Source organism: Corvus brachyrhynchos, unplaced genomic scaffold (genome assembly GCF_000691975.1).
Source record: "Corvus brachyrhynchos isolate BGI_N302 unplaced genomic scaffold, ASM69197v1 scaffold264, whole genome shotgun sequence".
NCBI classification, from domain to species: Eukaryota; Metazoa; Chordata; class Aves; order Passeriformes; family Corvidae; genus Corvus; species Corvus brachyrhynchos.
Genome location: NW_008237648.1, coordinates 718954 through 734719, shown reverse-complemented (window position 1 = coordinate 734719; position 15766 = coordinate 718954). Strand labels below are relative to the sequence as shown.

Here is a 15766-nt window from a genome sequence, read left to right as displayed (position 1 = left end):
ATTCCTGCGCAGTAAATTCACAGGTATTTCTTCATTTTACTCTCAGTGATTTGTTGCAACTCTCATGTACCCAACAAATCAGGAATTAATTATTCTGAAGTGGTGTGCTTTAAGAGACAATTAAACAAAACTTTAAAAAGTGAACAAAAGAATTTTGAATAAAGAAGTCAGATGAGAATAAAAGCAATGCTAAGGTGCACATGTGAAGAAATTGAAGAAATCCACCAGCACTGTGACACAGTCTGAAAATCTGCACATTGTAATTTTAAAAAAAGAAAACAACCACAATGATCATGAACATCACCTCGTCTAAAGACACCTTTTAAAACTGAGCAAAACCTCAAAAGTGACCCTCTGAAAGAATATTTTTACAAAGGAAGAAAAATTCTCGGAGACTTTGAACTCTTAATCTCCAAGTTCCACAAATCATTTCCTTTCAAATTTATGTGGAAAAATAGGAAGTAGACATATTGGGATAAATCGCTTGCTTGGTTTTGGGCAACACTGCTCTAGGTTTTGGAGATATGTCCCTGCAGCATTTACACTCACTGTGTCTGTAATGATGATGGCAATAAAAGCTTTCCTCCAGCTGTCTTTATGAGGCCTGTGTTTGTTCTCCAGCATATCCACAGCCTGTACAAAGGTGTCTAGAAAACCTGATTAATTTCTCTGTTCATATAAATTTCTCAGGAAATCAAAGGTCCTTAAAACATCACTTTTCTGCTTTTCAGTGTGTTAAATAGGAACACTTTTACACAGAACAATAAATGCTAGTTTGTTACATCTTTTGTGTTATAAAACAGAAAGCTAAGCTTTGTAAAACAGAGATAAGCCAAGCCGAGGGGAAATGTTACAACTGGACTGCCTCCTAGGGCTCATCGCCATTGTAAGGGAAGGAAAACATATGAAGTTGAGTTCTAACAACCACAGCTGTTTTACTAATAGCATACCTTACAAACTACATTAGAATCTGCATATTGAAGCAACTAATTACTGCCTTCAATGTCATGTTACTCTTCAATGTGAAGAAAGATGTGATTTCTAGTCTTCAGTAAAACTCTGTTTGAGAAATACCTGGGATCCCATGCTATTATTTGTTAAGATTTGGTTCCAATTAAGGTGAGCTAAAACAGCTACAAAGGTATTTTTGGGATGCAGTAACTGTAGATTTCAGTAGCATCATGGATTTTACCTGGATATTGCATGGATCTCCCCTACATTTATCTCTGCTAGACAAATGCTTGACTGTGTAAAGGAACCAAGATCTCTCAATATATGATACCCAAATCTACTTTTTGTGTCTTCTGCACAAAACTGAAAGATGTTGTCCATGCAGTTCAGAAAAACAGAGAAAAAAAAACCACAGCAAACTCCTTGCCTACATGCAACCCTAAACCGTCACCTCTCAGTTTCAGGGGTTTTTCAAATGCTTAGTTGCCAGTTTTACACCTTGCAACAGCTCACATGTCCCTGAAGTTTATATATAAACATATACTGTTCCTACTAAGATTTTAATTCTTATTTATTTAGCTCAAATAAAAGGAAAAGTGGATTTTTAAGGCTTCTAAGTGCTGGGGCATTTGTTTGCAGGAAGGTTAGGTTATTTAGTGGAAAAACCCTATAAACTGAACCAGTCACAACTGGTTCAGAGGAGGTGGGCTGCGATGAGAATGGGTGATTAGCTGAGGACAGTTAGACCACAGCCTTTTACCACAGCAGGCTTCTAAACCATTTCCTTCTAATACAAATACAAAGTTACAAAAACCACATGCCTAAGTAACTTGTGAATATCACCGTGAAACTCAGTGTTTGATACATGTTGGTCTAACTGCACGCTTGTCTTATGTAGGGACTATTGCTACCCCAGTAACTCAGGCACTGCAGGGTGTCTGCAGGACTTGAAGTCCTAAGTGCAGGACAGAGTTAGATGTTATCTGTAACTGTAAACTTCTGCTGCTGGGACTTTGCTAACACTTGAAAGACATGACTTCTCAAGTACATATCTTACCACAACTGATTTTCAGTGATTTCAAGCTTCTACAAGTATGAGCTGCTCTACTGTTATGGAGTTGCAGAATTAATGCAAATACTACAAAAATGGTTATGGACAATCTGGTGCTTCTAATGAAAAGAAGATAGAACACGATCAACTTTTGCCATAAAAGTACAAAGAAGCTATCAGCACAAATGAATATATTTGTGTAAAGGGATTTGCATATTCTTGATCATGCTAGAATAATTTTGTGTCCTATACAGTAGAATTACTTACACATGCTTGAGAATTATGACTTCTCAACAATCAAACAACCTACAACAAGTGATACAGAAACCCTCTCGTGCATTCTTCTCACGGGTAGTTGTAAATGAGAAAGATCTACATACGGATGATTGCAGTCTGCCAACAGCTAATGTCTGTTGATAGTAGGTACCAACATAAATAAATTTTAAGAGTGATTCAAATCATAGACTATTCAGTTTGAGATTTTGAAACTGCTAGAGAACCAACATGCACTTAGAAAGTGATGAGAAAACAAAAAATCTCAGAGGAACAGTTTAAGGAATTGTATCTCTGCACCTATAGATAGTTACAGGGAAATGAATCAAATGATAATGAATGATTACTTGTCATGTTTTACCTAATGAGTCCAAACTGTCATTAAATATAGTTCCACAACAGATAACTTTCACTTCATTGTATTACAAGTCTCCTCATAAGGTAATGTACCTTATGAGAGCACAGTTTCCAGTTATTTCCTAGTTCCTGAGATTAACCTGAGGAACTACTGGATACATTTTGGACAAGTACTTTCATACCACCAGGGAGACAACCTAATACACATATGTCAAGAAGATGCATCTTTGTGAGATACTACAGCACATGGGAATCATTCTGTTTGTTTTCTAATTAATAAACTCTCTTAGCACCTCCACTAGCAAATTGCAACAATTTCTTCCAAAGAAGTGTAGATGAATAAAAATGAGATTCAAACCAACACATACTGAAAATGGGGGACTCAAAAGGAAAGGTGACCCACTGCTCCAAATGACGACCAGAAGATTTCAAATCAGAAGCTTCAGCTTCTAAAGAAATTTTCATTCTTATGCCGGTTGGAGCTTTGCCATGTGTGGAAAAGTGAATGCATGGGGCAAGATAATCCTGAAAATAAATGAAGCATTTGCCAAAGTGAGGAAATTATCTTTACATGGAACCAAAATGCACTACAAAAAGATACAGGTTTCTGCTGTGACAAAGTGCTCAGAGGCCTCCCCCAAATAAACTTAGATGGTCACAGGACCATGAGTCCAGAGATAGCTCCTGCAGGAGGCACTGTCTTGCAGGAAGGTGGCTTAATGAATAACTTCAGGGAGACCTTTCCTTTCCTCTTCTGAAATAGCACAGCTAGCAATCATTTTGAGGCTCAGATTGTAAAATAACAGTAGGAATAAACTTTTTCCAGACTATGATTTTGAACATGCTACTAGGAGAATGATGACTCAGCAACCAAGATTACATATCTAGGCTCTTCACATTTAATATGAAGTCTCTAACTAAGTCTCTAACTTTTCATATTCTTTAATGTAATTTCATTTCTCATACCCATAAAGGGTGCATGAACCAACACTTCTTACTTGACAGCTGCAGCAGACTAGCAGAAAGAAAGTGCTCAAGCTGTTACTGAGGCCCAAGCAGCAGCTTCCTGAAGTCAAAACAATGCTGGTCACAGGCCCCTCGCCACCACATGGAATACGAGGCATGATACCTGAACTCACAATCAACATTAACCTGTGATGGACAGCAGTTTGTACAACTCATGCATGTGAGTAGGGAAGAAAAGAAGGAGTAGAAGGAGGGAGGATCAGAAACATTCCTATCTTCAAGTACAGTCACATATATGGGAACAAAAGGAGAACATTTCCAAAATTAACATACAGTTTTTCAAAACTTTCTGGATTTTCAAGCTGGACTGCTACACCCACAGCAAAAGGCTGGACCTCATTTTAAAAATGTAAACAGCTTGTGTTCTGCAGTTTCAATTTGCTTTATTGGTGAAAGTACCGTTTCCACCAGGAGGCCTTATTACACCGGCAATCAGAACCAGACCACTGATTATGTTTAACTAAAATACATATTTTTCCTTTTGAGTCATTAGTGTGCTTTAGTCTACAGTCTTCCCAGGGATCATGCCACTGCATAAGATTTCAAGAATCTCCACACAGGAAAGACTGACTGTACCTGGAGCCTCAGCATCCTGACCAGTAAGTACGTTATTTAATTCATGACCCATATTATGGTAACCCAAGTTTTTCCACTTCTATTTTCTGTGTCAAAAATAGACCTTAATTTGCAGTGCACTGGTACTGCGCAGCATTATACTCTTCATTGTCCTGGTGCCTCGTCACCACAAGGCTCTTACACCAAGACACTGAAAGGTTTCTGCTGTTTTATTGAGTTCTAACTCCTCTTGAGAAAACTTTTAACATCCATATTGAATAGACTCCAGTTCCTAGTATGTACAGAGCATACCTGCTCATCTTCATATAAGCTTGCAAAATTAAATGGAAGCAAAACCCTCAGTCAAGGAAAAACACATAGAATGTGCACATGGGTTTACAAAGGCCATGAAAGGTTATCAATACCTCTGCCCCAGGGCTGACTACTCTACTTCTGCAGGCCTCTATTTCTCGGGAAAAAAATCCACTTCCTTTAGAAAGCTTTGGGAAAGACCACTGTTTGAGCTCTGACACACTCCTTTAGGCGAGTTTAAGGACAGAGCAACAGCCAGACAGCACATCCATTCTGAATGTGCTTTCTGAATGAAAGATCTGGCAGGAATAAAAATCCTTCCTTCAGCAAAGGTCTTCCAGTAAAATCCTGGGTCAGAAAGCAAAGGGCTGTCAGGTTTCAGGAGTCAGGTAATTAGCATCTCCAACACTGTAGCAAGAGAGGCAGCTCAGACTCCTGTCAGAATAGCTCTCCACAGGACTCAGACCAATAGTTCTGCTTTTCTTTCTACCCAACACCATTAAGAGTGGTAAAAAACCTTGGTGAACTATCAAAGTGAATTAAGGAATGAGACAGTGCTGTCAAAAAAGCCCACCCAGAAGCTAGTAATGCAGCAATTAAGCTGTGAAAAAAATCAACTTTTATAACTCTAAAAGATGCCAAAGGATACATTTAGTGTCCAGTGCTTCCTCCAAAGCTGAGGGCACAACATTCCTGACTGCAACTCACCAGCCACTCCTACACAAAGAAGGGAAACCTGATCACATATCACCTCCAACTAAGGACAGGACCACAGAGGACATGCAATAAGAGACTAATAGCTACTGTGTGTTTGAAAGGGGCCACTTTTCTATTGTGGAGGTCCCATGTCTACAATACTTCACTGAAAGCTGTTCAAGCCATGTGTTCATCAAACACAGAACTGTTAAGACCAGCTGCTCCTTCCTGCAACGTGAGCTTTAATTTTAATTAACTCACAGCAAATTCCATAACCATTCCTGCCATGAACCTCTGTGGAAAATATTGTCTGGTTACCCTACTACACCATGTCCCAGTAAATTCAATGGAGATTCAATCTCGGGTTAATCTGTGGATTATTCAAGACAAAGAAATAAGAAATTTAACAGTCTGCAAATGTAGAGACAAAGCACAGCCTTGGAACATGTGTAAAAGCAACTCAGCTGAATGTTTTCACCACAGGGGTGTCAGAACACAGTTGATCCCCTACCTCTGCTCTGTAGATGACTCTCTGGTACAGTATTTACTACTGGGAGGGTGACTAGGGAAGCACAGACCATAGGTACCTGGGTTAGGTGCTCAGGATTTAGGTGCACAGCCCTGGAAGAGAGTCCAAGTGCCTGTCCTATGTACTCCAGAAGGAAAATTGGTTGTCTGAGAGTGAGGTGTGACAAAGCCAGTGCTCAGAGCAAGGAGCTAACCGAAAAGAGGGCTTCCAGGCCCATTCCCTTACTTTCAGGCTGACACAGGACTTCTGTCCAGCATGACTCCCACATTGCGGAGCAGCCTCTCTGGAGAATGGGCTCTTTGGTCTTTCCTGTTCCTGACACTCTTCATTCCAGCATGGATGTCTGGTCGTGTTTTTCTTTCTGATGAGCCCTTCCCCCACTTCTCATCTACCCAGAGAGCACTCTCTGCTGAGAGGCAAGGAGGTAGCAAAGCCTGCCACAGGTAAATTATATTGGGGTATAGGTGTCAAGGTTCTGGTCATTGGGGGCTGTAAGAGGCTAACGGTGAGGAGGGGCTGAGGCTTCATCTCACAATACCTTTTGTTCTCATATTTGTCACTCTGCAATCACTTTGGACAAAGAGCCTTCTCTGCTTCAAGAAAAATTTTCATGGGTGTAGGAGGACTGCTCCGACACAAACGACAGATAAAATGGACTTTGTACTACATTATTACCTGTTATGGGTTTAGGATTTTTAGTGAATTTTTCCCATTGTCATCATGAAGAAGGGGGAGGGGCCTCCTCGGGGATGGATGGTTGGTGATTGAGTTAAAGGGAGGTGGCTGATAGCCCTGGCATACTAACGAAATCCTTTTGGCGAGGGGAATAGGGGTTTGGCAGGTTTTTTTAGCTGGTTGAGTTTTTTCTCTTCTGCTCTGGGACCGGGAACTGTCGCGTGGTGTGCCGCTGGGAGCCGCGCAGTCTCCCTGGCTCTTTTTCTACGCAGCAGCTCAGCACTACGGTCGAGTTCTACCTGCTCCCCTGCCTGTGCCCGCTGCTGGTGAGAGCATTCTTTCCCCCAGCGGACTCAGACTTTTCAGCACCTGCCAGCACTGAGATCCACCGCCACCTGCGTGAGTCCAGCGCCCGCTGCCGGCCGGGCTCTCGCACCACGGCTTTGGCTTTGCCTCCCGCAGCGCCCCAGCCCTGCCGGCGGCGCTCACAACTACACCCAGAGGGAAAAAGTGCTCAGCGGGTTGGAAGCTTCTGTTACTGCGTTGTTGTTTGCTCTGTTCTGGTCTATGTATTTTCTAGTAAAGAACTGTTATTCCTTTTTCTACATTTTTGTCTGAAATCCTCGTAATTTCAAATTATAATAATTTGGAGGGGGAAGTCTTCTTTCTATTCCAGAAGGGTTTCTGCCTTCCTTGGCAGATATTTGTCTTTCAAACCAAGATATTACCTTAATCCTCCTGATAAACTGAGACACCTTAGATTCCACAGAATAAGTGCTCTTAATATGAAAACAGCGTGAACCTGGTCTATTTTAATACATTGTAGAGGGTACCTAAAATAGACTACAAGTATGATCACAAGTTAAATCGATAGAATTCTAACTGTAGACTCCTAATTAAAAATTGAAAAATACTCTAGCTGTGGCTTATCAAGGGAAGAAACAATCTGTTTTGCACCAGAAGGTGCTAGTATGTCACAATTCAGGGAGAGAGGTAGTCAGGCTCTGTAAACTATCATTTAAAGTGTTATTTACTAAAACTAACACTATAAGGAGAATATATTATAGCCAATCTTACATTGTTTTTTTTTGCTGGGTGCTGTAGCTTTGAACAGGCCTTTGATCCACATGCATCATGCTGGACACACCTTGTCAATAGGCAAGATTCTTCTTTTTTATTTGGTCATTTATCTTATAATTTTCTTATAAGACAATAGCTCTATTCATAAAGGAGAATTTCTTGCTGTGTTTATAGATGAATCCACAGCCATGGAAGTGGCATAATCACTGCTACCAAGTGGGAGCTGCCTGCAAGCTACTCATGATGAGCTACTTATGATGAGCTGGCTGAGTTGATCCTGCAGTCACAGGACCTGTGCAGCACACAGACCCCGAGGCCATTTTGTATATGCAGCACAGGCCTGCACCTACTAAGGTTAAGGGTTACATGGACCACGAACTCCACAATGCACAGGGGTCTCCGGTCCGGATCATTACATTCCAGCTATTGATCCACATGGAGCTTACCTTTCCCTAAGATATTAGAGATCGTATGAAGAATATATGCACTTCTCAGGCTTCAAGTACAAGGCACAATAGAGCAGACATAGTCTGTTCAAGATCACTAGCTCCTCAAATAAAATATCTTCTGCAAGGTTATCAACATCCTCTCCCAAACCACCAGTGACCTCCTGGCATAGCAAAAAACCTGCAACTATATTTGTCAAATCAGTATTTTATATGGGTACAGTGCACTGCCCCTTTGTAACAATACACAATGAACAGAAACAACATCCACTCATTCTGGAGTTTGAATTTACCTACCATCGTCTACTGATATGTGAGTTATTTTTGGCACACTGGAAGGAAAGCCTCTAAAGGGTAGGGCTGCATCTGCCCAGTGTTAGAGAGGCACGCCAAAAAACATGGAAGAATGGGCTGTTATTCATTGAGACTTAGTCTGAGGATCCATCATCTAAGGCAGCGAAAGTATGTAAGTATGATACTTAACATTTGCTAGAGGTCATATGGCAGTTTCCAGAGAAAGCCCAGCCTTGCTTTCTTGACAGTCCTAGGCATACCAACACAGAAATAAGAAGCAGCAGCACACTCAGGTTGAGAGGGGCTTCCTATGCTACAAGTAGGCTTTGCACAAAGCTTGCCTTCTAGTCACAGGAAACAGTCACTGTAGGCTGCAGGGATACTAAAGTGACAAAAGGCACTTGGAGGGAAGAGCTCACCCTGTTTACATCCTTCTGATACTACAGAAGGGTACAACATCATGTTTACACCCCCCCACTGGAATTACTGATTCTCAGGGCAAGTTTTAGGTCAATAGTCCTAACATTGTATTATGGAGGAATATTAGAAAACATTCAGCAGGCACTGTCTTCATCTGAACTGCAGAGACTAACATGGGCAAAGCAAGCATATGAGTGACTTCTGTTTACAAACTACAGAAAGGAAGGAGTCTTATGCCTCTTTACATGGGACAGGTGAGGCTGTGAATCTCTCCTCTGCCCCCATAATCCTGGGATGTACTTGTCTCTTCATATCCTCAGAACAGAAGAAGCCACTTCAAAATTAGTAGCAGACAAACAAACAAATAAAAACCAGCCACTACTACAAATTCTTAACACAGTTTAGTAGATATTCCTCTAACACATCACCTACTGCAGTATTGACAGTGTCAAATCACAAATAGGGGGTTCGTCCTTGGTGTCTTGAAGTTATGTTTCATCAGGAACAAATGCATCAAGTCCATTAGAACAAAACAGGGAAGGTCTCTGCTGCCGAGGCTCTACCTTTTAAAAATCCCCTTGCCCATGCCTCAAAGCAGAGCATCTCCCAGATTCTGTTTCTCAAATCACATTTATCAGTGTGACAACTGATATTCTGCTCCAGCTGGGCAGTCAATCCAGGGAGGAGAGGCTGGCTAATACAGTGTGAGGGACTAGAAAGAGTGATGTTTCAAGGTATTTTGGGATGCATGGGGGGGTGCTGCTGTTGTACTGAGGATGGCGAGAAGAACGACACAGAATGCAAGTCCAGGATAAAATGGGAATGTTTAATTAATTACAAACTCATTTGGTAACTTGGTTCGCCATAGAGGAATGATATGATTGGTCCATTGGTTAGCCACCTACCAGAGTGACTGGCTGAATGGTATAACACTCATTTTCAAAATATTTTTCCCAGTATACCAAAACAATCTCCAGCACAGCCTGCACCTGTGAGATAGTTTACAAAATCTCAAACTGTTTCCCAGCCAGTCTGCGTGAGAAAGGAGACTTTCACAGGTGGCTGAAGAAAGCTAGAAAATTTCTCTGGTAGCTTTTTAGTATCCACAATTCCCCCTTTTGACCAAAAAGGTAGCGTTTGTAGTCCTCTGCGGGGCCCCTTGCAGAAAGGAGAACACACACAGCATAAGGGATCCGTTTAGTAATGGCTGTCACCAGACTGAATCCAAATGAGACACTGATTTAAAGTGGGCAGAGATTCTCCAGCAGTGCCATGGGAGATACAGCTAGCGAATCCAGCTATATGTCCAGTCATTAATTCTGAATAGCCTTCAGGGCTCTACATCAGTTACTAATTCTGGATAGCCTTAAGGGCTCTAAAATTCTGCATAACATTCTGACTCCATAACATAAGAAACTTAAAGTTCAGTCTCTGCTTGTAGAAGGACCAGGCTGATGGTCGACATCTTGGTCATCATCAGAGGGATCATTCGATGAATGATCTGCATTCTGGTCATCATCTGAAGGTTGCCTTGGAGGTTGCCTGTTCTGCTTCTGGTACCGCAGGTCAGGGCGAGCGCATCTTGCAGGTAGCCACTGTACCCCAGTATCTGTGGAAACGCAAGCATACCCACAACCCCAAGCAGTGAGCTCATGCGGGCCTTCCCACTTGTTAGTAAGTAGATCCCGTACCCAGACTTTCACTTGAGGCAGGTGCATCTCGCCTGCAGACTGCAATGAAAGAAACTGATTTAAAATAACAGGATTGTTCGAATTTGGTGGCACTGTAAGATGATTAATTGTATATAGAGCTTTTTCTAGTCGGCTCTGTGGGGTTTCTCCATGCATTCCCCCTTTTTGTTTCTCCAAAACACGCTTCAAGGTGCTGTGAGCACGTTCGATAATGGCTTGGCCAGCAGCAGAATGTGGAATACCCAAAGTATGATTTACACCCCATAGGTGTAAAAACTGCCACGTCTTCTGTGAGGTGTAGGCAGGGCCATTATCGGTTTTCACAGAAGAAGGCACGCCCAAGATCACGAAAGTCAGTTTCCAATGGGCAATGACATCACAGCCCTTCTCTCCAGTGTGAGCAGTAGCCCACATAGCTGAGGAGAAAGTGTCAATAGACACGTGCACATATTTCAGCCAGCCAAATTCAGGGATGTGAGTTACATCCGTTTGCCAAAGCTGCAAGGCTTTGAGGCCTCTGGGGTTTACCCCCTGTGGTAAAGGTGCAGCAAGTCCATGACAGTCAGCACAAGAGCTGACAATGTCGCGCGCCTCGGTTGGCGTTAAATGAAACTGCTTCTGCAGGGTACGTGCACTTTGATGGAAGAAACCGTGCGATGCCTTGGCTTGTGCAATTCTGTCAGGCTGAGGTGCTACCTACGCAGGGTTGGCCAGCATGTCAGCCCTGGCATTGCTTTCTGTTATGAAACCTGGCAAATTGGTGTGACTTGGAATATTCAGAATGTAATATGGGTGAACTTGAGCTTGAATTGCACTCCACAAAGTTTTCAATAGTGAAAACAGAGCTGCATTATTGATTTCTTTCAAAAGTGAGCAATCCAAGTGTTGGGTTATATCTGCTATGTAAGCAGAATCAGTGACCAAATTCAAAGGAACCTCAGAAAATTGCTGAAAAGCCATGGCAACAACCCTCAATTCAACCAGCTGGGCAGAGCCTGACTCATAGCCTTCCAGCACCTGCCAGTCAGATTCCTCCTTCCAGGTAACAGTGGCTTTCCCTGTTTTTCTGGAGCCATCAGTGAAGATGGTGGGCCCTTGCACTGGCACCCAACTATTGTTTGGCTGCAAGGTGAAGCTGGTCGATTTTGCCAGCTGCAGTAATTTGTGGCTGGGCAGATGATAAGCAATCTGTCCCAAGAAGTTCTGCAGTGCACTTTGCAAAGGAGCGCTGTTAGTAAGGCTCCACTCAAAGTGTTCCTGCTGTACTGGAAGAACAATTGTTGCACAATCTGCTGCCATTAATTGCAAACAATGTTGGTGGCATTTGATTATCAAACAAGCGATCAATTCAAACAATGTGGGTGCTGTCTTTTTTGGCTGATGAGGCAAAAAGACCCATTCCAGGATATGGAAAGGGTCAGGCCACCGTTTATTCCATTGGCCAATGATACCTGTAGGATGAAAATCTGGAGTGGTAATGAAAACAGTGATATCAATGGAGGGATCCACTCGATAAACCTGACGAGCAGAAACAGCCTGTTGAACCTCCGCCAGCGCTCATCGCTCTTCAGGAGTCAGTTTTTGAGATGAATCCAACTCGGGGTCCCCCTTTAAAATATTAAAAAGCGGGGAAAGTTGTGCTGTGGTTAGCCCTAAATAAGGACGTAACCAATTAATGATACCCAGCAATTTCTGAGCATCATTCAACGTCTTAATAGAATCTGAGAATTGCACCTCTTGGTGCTCTATACTTTGATCCAAAATTTTGACTCCTAAGTATTTCCAAGGAGGATGCTGCTGAACTTTCTCTGGAGCCACCTGCAATCCATAAGAATGCAGAGCAGTGAGCAGCCGAGGCTGAATCCTCAGCAGCTCATCCTGGGTGGATGCTGCCACCAGGATATCATGGTAGCAGTATGCCTCAGGAAACTGCTCACAGACTCTGGACAAAGCCTGAGCGACATACCATTGGCAGATAGTCGGGCTGTTCTTCATGCCCTGAGGTAGAACCTTCCATTGATATCTCTTCACAGGTTCAGCCTTGTTGTCATCAGGATGTAAAGGAATAGTGAAAAAACAATCCTTCAAATCAATGATCAGGATTTCCCACCCTGTTGGGATCATGGTGGGTGAGGGCATGCCAGGCTGCAATGCCCCCATACTTTCCATCACTGCACTGATTTGTCGGAGATCCTGTAACAATCTCCATTTCCCTGATTTTTTCTTAATTACAAAAACAGGAGTGTTCCAGGGACTAGTAGAAGGTTTAAGATGTCCCTGTTGTAATTGCTCCTGGACTAACTGACAAAGGGTGACGAATTTCTCTTTTGGTAGGGGCCACTGCGGAATCCAGATAGATTTGCTTACTAGCCACCGCAAATGCAGCATAGGATACTCTGCGCCCTTTAGCATAGTGGCCCCAACTAAAAATTTGTCCCAATCCGCACCCCCCAGGCTGCCAACACATCCCACCCCCAGAGGTTAAGCGGAGCTGCAGTGACATAGGGCCGAACTGTAGCTGTTTGCCCCTCTGCATTTTTCACCAGCACACGTTGCTCACTTAAGTAGCTCTTTGCCGTTCTTCCCAACCCTGTGATGGCTGACCCCGCAGGGGCCAGAGGCCACCTGGGAGGCCACGCAGAGAAGGAGACAACTGTCATGTCAGCGCCCGTGTCGATCAAACCTTGGAGTAGGATCTTGGGCGGTTGGGCATTTGGCAGGATTAGGTTACACATCACCTGCGGCTTTTGGCTGGAGATATCAGCAGTCCAGAAGACCTGCAGAAGCCCCCTAGATCCAAAGCCACCATCTCCGTGACTGCGTTGTTCTGCCCTAGGAACACATGACTTGTGCGGGGGTGGGTGTGGAAACCATAGCACAAATCTGGCCTGTAAAATCAGCATCAATAACTCCTGGGTGTACAAAGATCCCTTGAAGGGTGACACGAGACCTACCCACAAGCAATGCGCTGAAGCCCTGACCTAAGGGTCCATAAGCATCCAAGGGAACCTTATAAACATGACAGGATTCTAAGATGACTGTTGCTGTGGTGTGCACATCCACCCCAGCTGATCCCTAGGTGCTGGCTGCAAGCTGACTGAGTAGGCCTGTGTCTGTACCATGCCCTTGGGAAACATTTGTGTCTGTGCACAATTCCCCTTTGCACTCCTGGGCAAGTTTCCAGAGTGTATCAGAGGTCAACCATTGGCATGATACACAGATCCACAGTATTCTGCAGAATGACCTGGCCTACCGCATCTCTCTCATTGAGCAGCTCCCCTGTTTTCCTTATTTCTCATCTTTTGTCTAATCTGTTTCTGCTTGCTCTCAAGCCTAGGTTGCCTTTTTTGTCCACCAGAATTTAACTGAAGAGGTGGCCAGAGCAGATTTATGCTCCCCAGATCCCACCTTAGCACAGGCTTCAACCATCTGTGTTAGCGTGGGTTCCCCTGGTAAAGCATCTATGATCCTTCTGCACTCATCATTAACATTATCTCTTGCTAGCTGTCTACACAACAGCTGCCTCATGGCCTCATCTTCAACCTGCTTTTCCAAGGCTGCAGCAATCTTTTCCACAAAAGATAAAAAGTGCTTTTTCTCCCCCTGAGATATTTTCACATATCGTGTTTTAGGAGCAGCCATGTCTATGCCCTTTAATAAGGCTCCCATACCAATCCTCTGAGCCTGTTCAAGGATCTGAGGATGCCAGGTAGCCTGAGTATCAGGGTCCCAATAGTTATTGGCTCCCATGAGAACATCTGCAGGAACTCTGTATCTGGGATGAGTTGGAGGCAACTGCATATTCTCAGCTGCAGCCTTCTCAGCCATCCTTCTCCAATTAGCCTCAAAAACTGAAAATTGTACAGGTTGAAATAATACCTGACCTAGATGCTTAATATCAAACAGGGAAAGCAGATCAGTATTTAGCACTCTAATAATCTGCATGACTTCAGGAGAACCCCATCTGTCGAATTTCCCACGTGTTCACTTGTCAGAGGAAGTAACCTTCAGGGATGGGACTACGTGATTACATGGACATATTGTTTAAAATAACAAAACGCATCAGTCGAGGCGTGAGATTTTACAATACCTCCTAATAATGGCGACTAATCACAAGATTTAGAATTACATCGTAATTTATAACTTTCTAATGCAATAGGCACTTAAAACAACACTTTGTTTTGGATTTATGACCTATCACCTGTGGCACTTCTCGTTGCAATGCAGCTATGTCTTGACCAATAACTTCTCATGTCACGTACACACAGATGTCTCTATTATAACATCTACATTCTTAACTTAAACTATATAAAATCACACTATTATATTTAAAACCCTCCACCAGAACACCCAGTGTACACTTTTACTTATAACTATAGGAACACAGGCTCGTAATTCTTTTGCTTAAGATCTATAAATCTCTGTCAATTAAGCCAGACCTAGTCTCTTCCACGGTTGTAAACCAAAGCCTCTTTTAATTGCAGGAGTTTCTACTCCTCTGTGTCCCACACTAATCCATATTGAGCAACCTTAGTCTGCAGATCCTGGACCACCCTCCAAGCAAAGGTCTCATGTTTGTCAGACTGACCTGAGTTAGGAAGGGCTTTCTGTACAGGAGAAGTTTGGATAATACCCTCTGTATCACTACCACCTTGGTCCATCGTTACATCGCTGTGATCTACCTGCACACCATTCTGAGGCAAGGTAGCAGCCTGCTCAGGTCTCCCTTCCCCTTCAGGCATCCCAACTCTTTCTAATAAGTCCCAGTCCCCAGCCTCCAGTGCCCGCCTCTTGACCTCCTCCCAGAACCGTGTGGAATCTTTTGGACGCACAGTCACCTTGCATTCTGGAAATGTCCGAGGACGGTTGCGGGCTAGCCGTGTTACCGGTTGCTGGCGCCTGAGTGCCTTCACAGATTCCCGTAGCGAAGCAGGCGTGTCCATAGCAACGCTGCTAGCATCGTCGGGCAGGGGTGCGTCCGATGGTCTCCCGGGAGGCTGGCAGGACGCAGGCACCACACCAGCGTGCGGCGCGGCTGCGGGGGCTGTAGCGGCGAGGGCTACGCCCGGCAAGGCAGCTTGAGACGTTGCGGCTTTCATCGGCACCGCCATCTGCGCAGGCTCCGGCGCTGGGGCCGCTGGGGCCGCGCCCCGTACCGCGCCCAGAGCTGCCAGCGTCTGTGGCGTGTCGCGACATCTGCAGCAGTGCTGCCAGCTGCTGTGATACCTCCCGCAAAACCGTAAGCTATTGCGTTACCTCTCGCATCATCGTAAGCTGCTGTGCCAAGAGGCTGTGCGCTATCTGTCCTTGCACCAAACATTGCCCAGCTGTTGGGGCATGCGCATGATAGCCAGGCGCTACGGGTGCCGGCGCGGGACAGAAAGGCACCGGAAACGTGGCTGCGGCAGAC

The 15766-nt window shown here is 44.0% G+C and overlaps 2 protein-coding genes and 1 long non-coding RNA gene across 8 annotated transcripts in view; 2 read left to right on the top strand and 1 right to left on the bottom strand.

Annotated features, from left to right (window-relative positions):
* The window catches only part of LOC103614091 (TCR gamma alternate reading frame protein), a 21555-nt gene extending 20961 nt beyond the window's left edge, over positions 1-594 (top strand). The window contains exon 6 of the mRNA XM_008631956.2: positions 1-594. This exon is cut by the window's left edge and continues 532 nt beyond it. The gene's annotated coding sequence lies outside the window, so the exon portion shown is untranslated.
* The window catches only part of LOC108446175 (endogenous retrovirus group K member 9 Pol protein-like), a 20931-nt gene extending 5421 nt beyond the window's left edge, over positions 1-15510 (bottom strand). The window contains exons 1-3 of one of the 6 annotated variants that reach the window (XR_001861299.1): positions 12323-12382; positions 11808-12174; positions 9471-10274 (exon numbers count right to left, since the gene is read on the bottom strand). Coding sequence is in view for 3 of the 6 variants with exons in the window: in XM_017732057.1 (XP_017587546.1) it covers positions 12780-13202; positions 15195-15467 (696 nt within the window). In the remaining 3 variants the exon portion in view is untranslated. The other 5 variants (XR_001861297.1, XR_001861298.1, XM_017732059.1 and 2 more) reach the window with 5 other exon arrangements.
* The window catches only part of LOC108446180, a 4943-nt gene continuing 4684 nt past the window's right edge, over positions 15508-15766 (top strand). The window contains exon 1 of the long non-coding RNA XR_001861301.1: positions 15508-15595. This is a non-coding gene — a long non-coding RNA (uncharacterized LOC108446180). The remainder of the gene's footprint in view (positions 15596-15766) is intronic.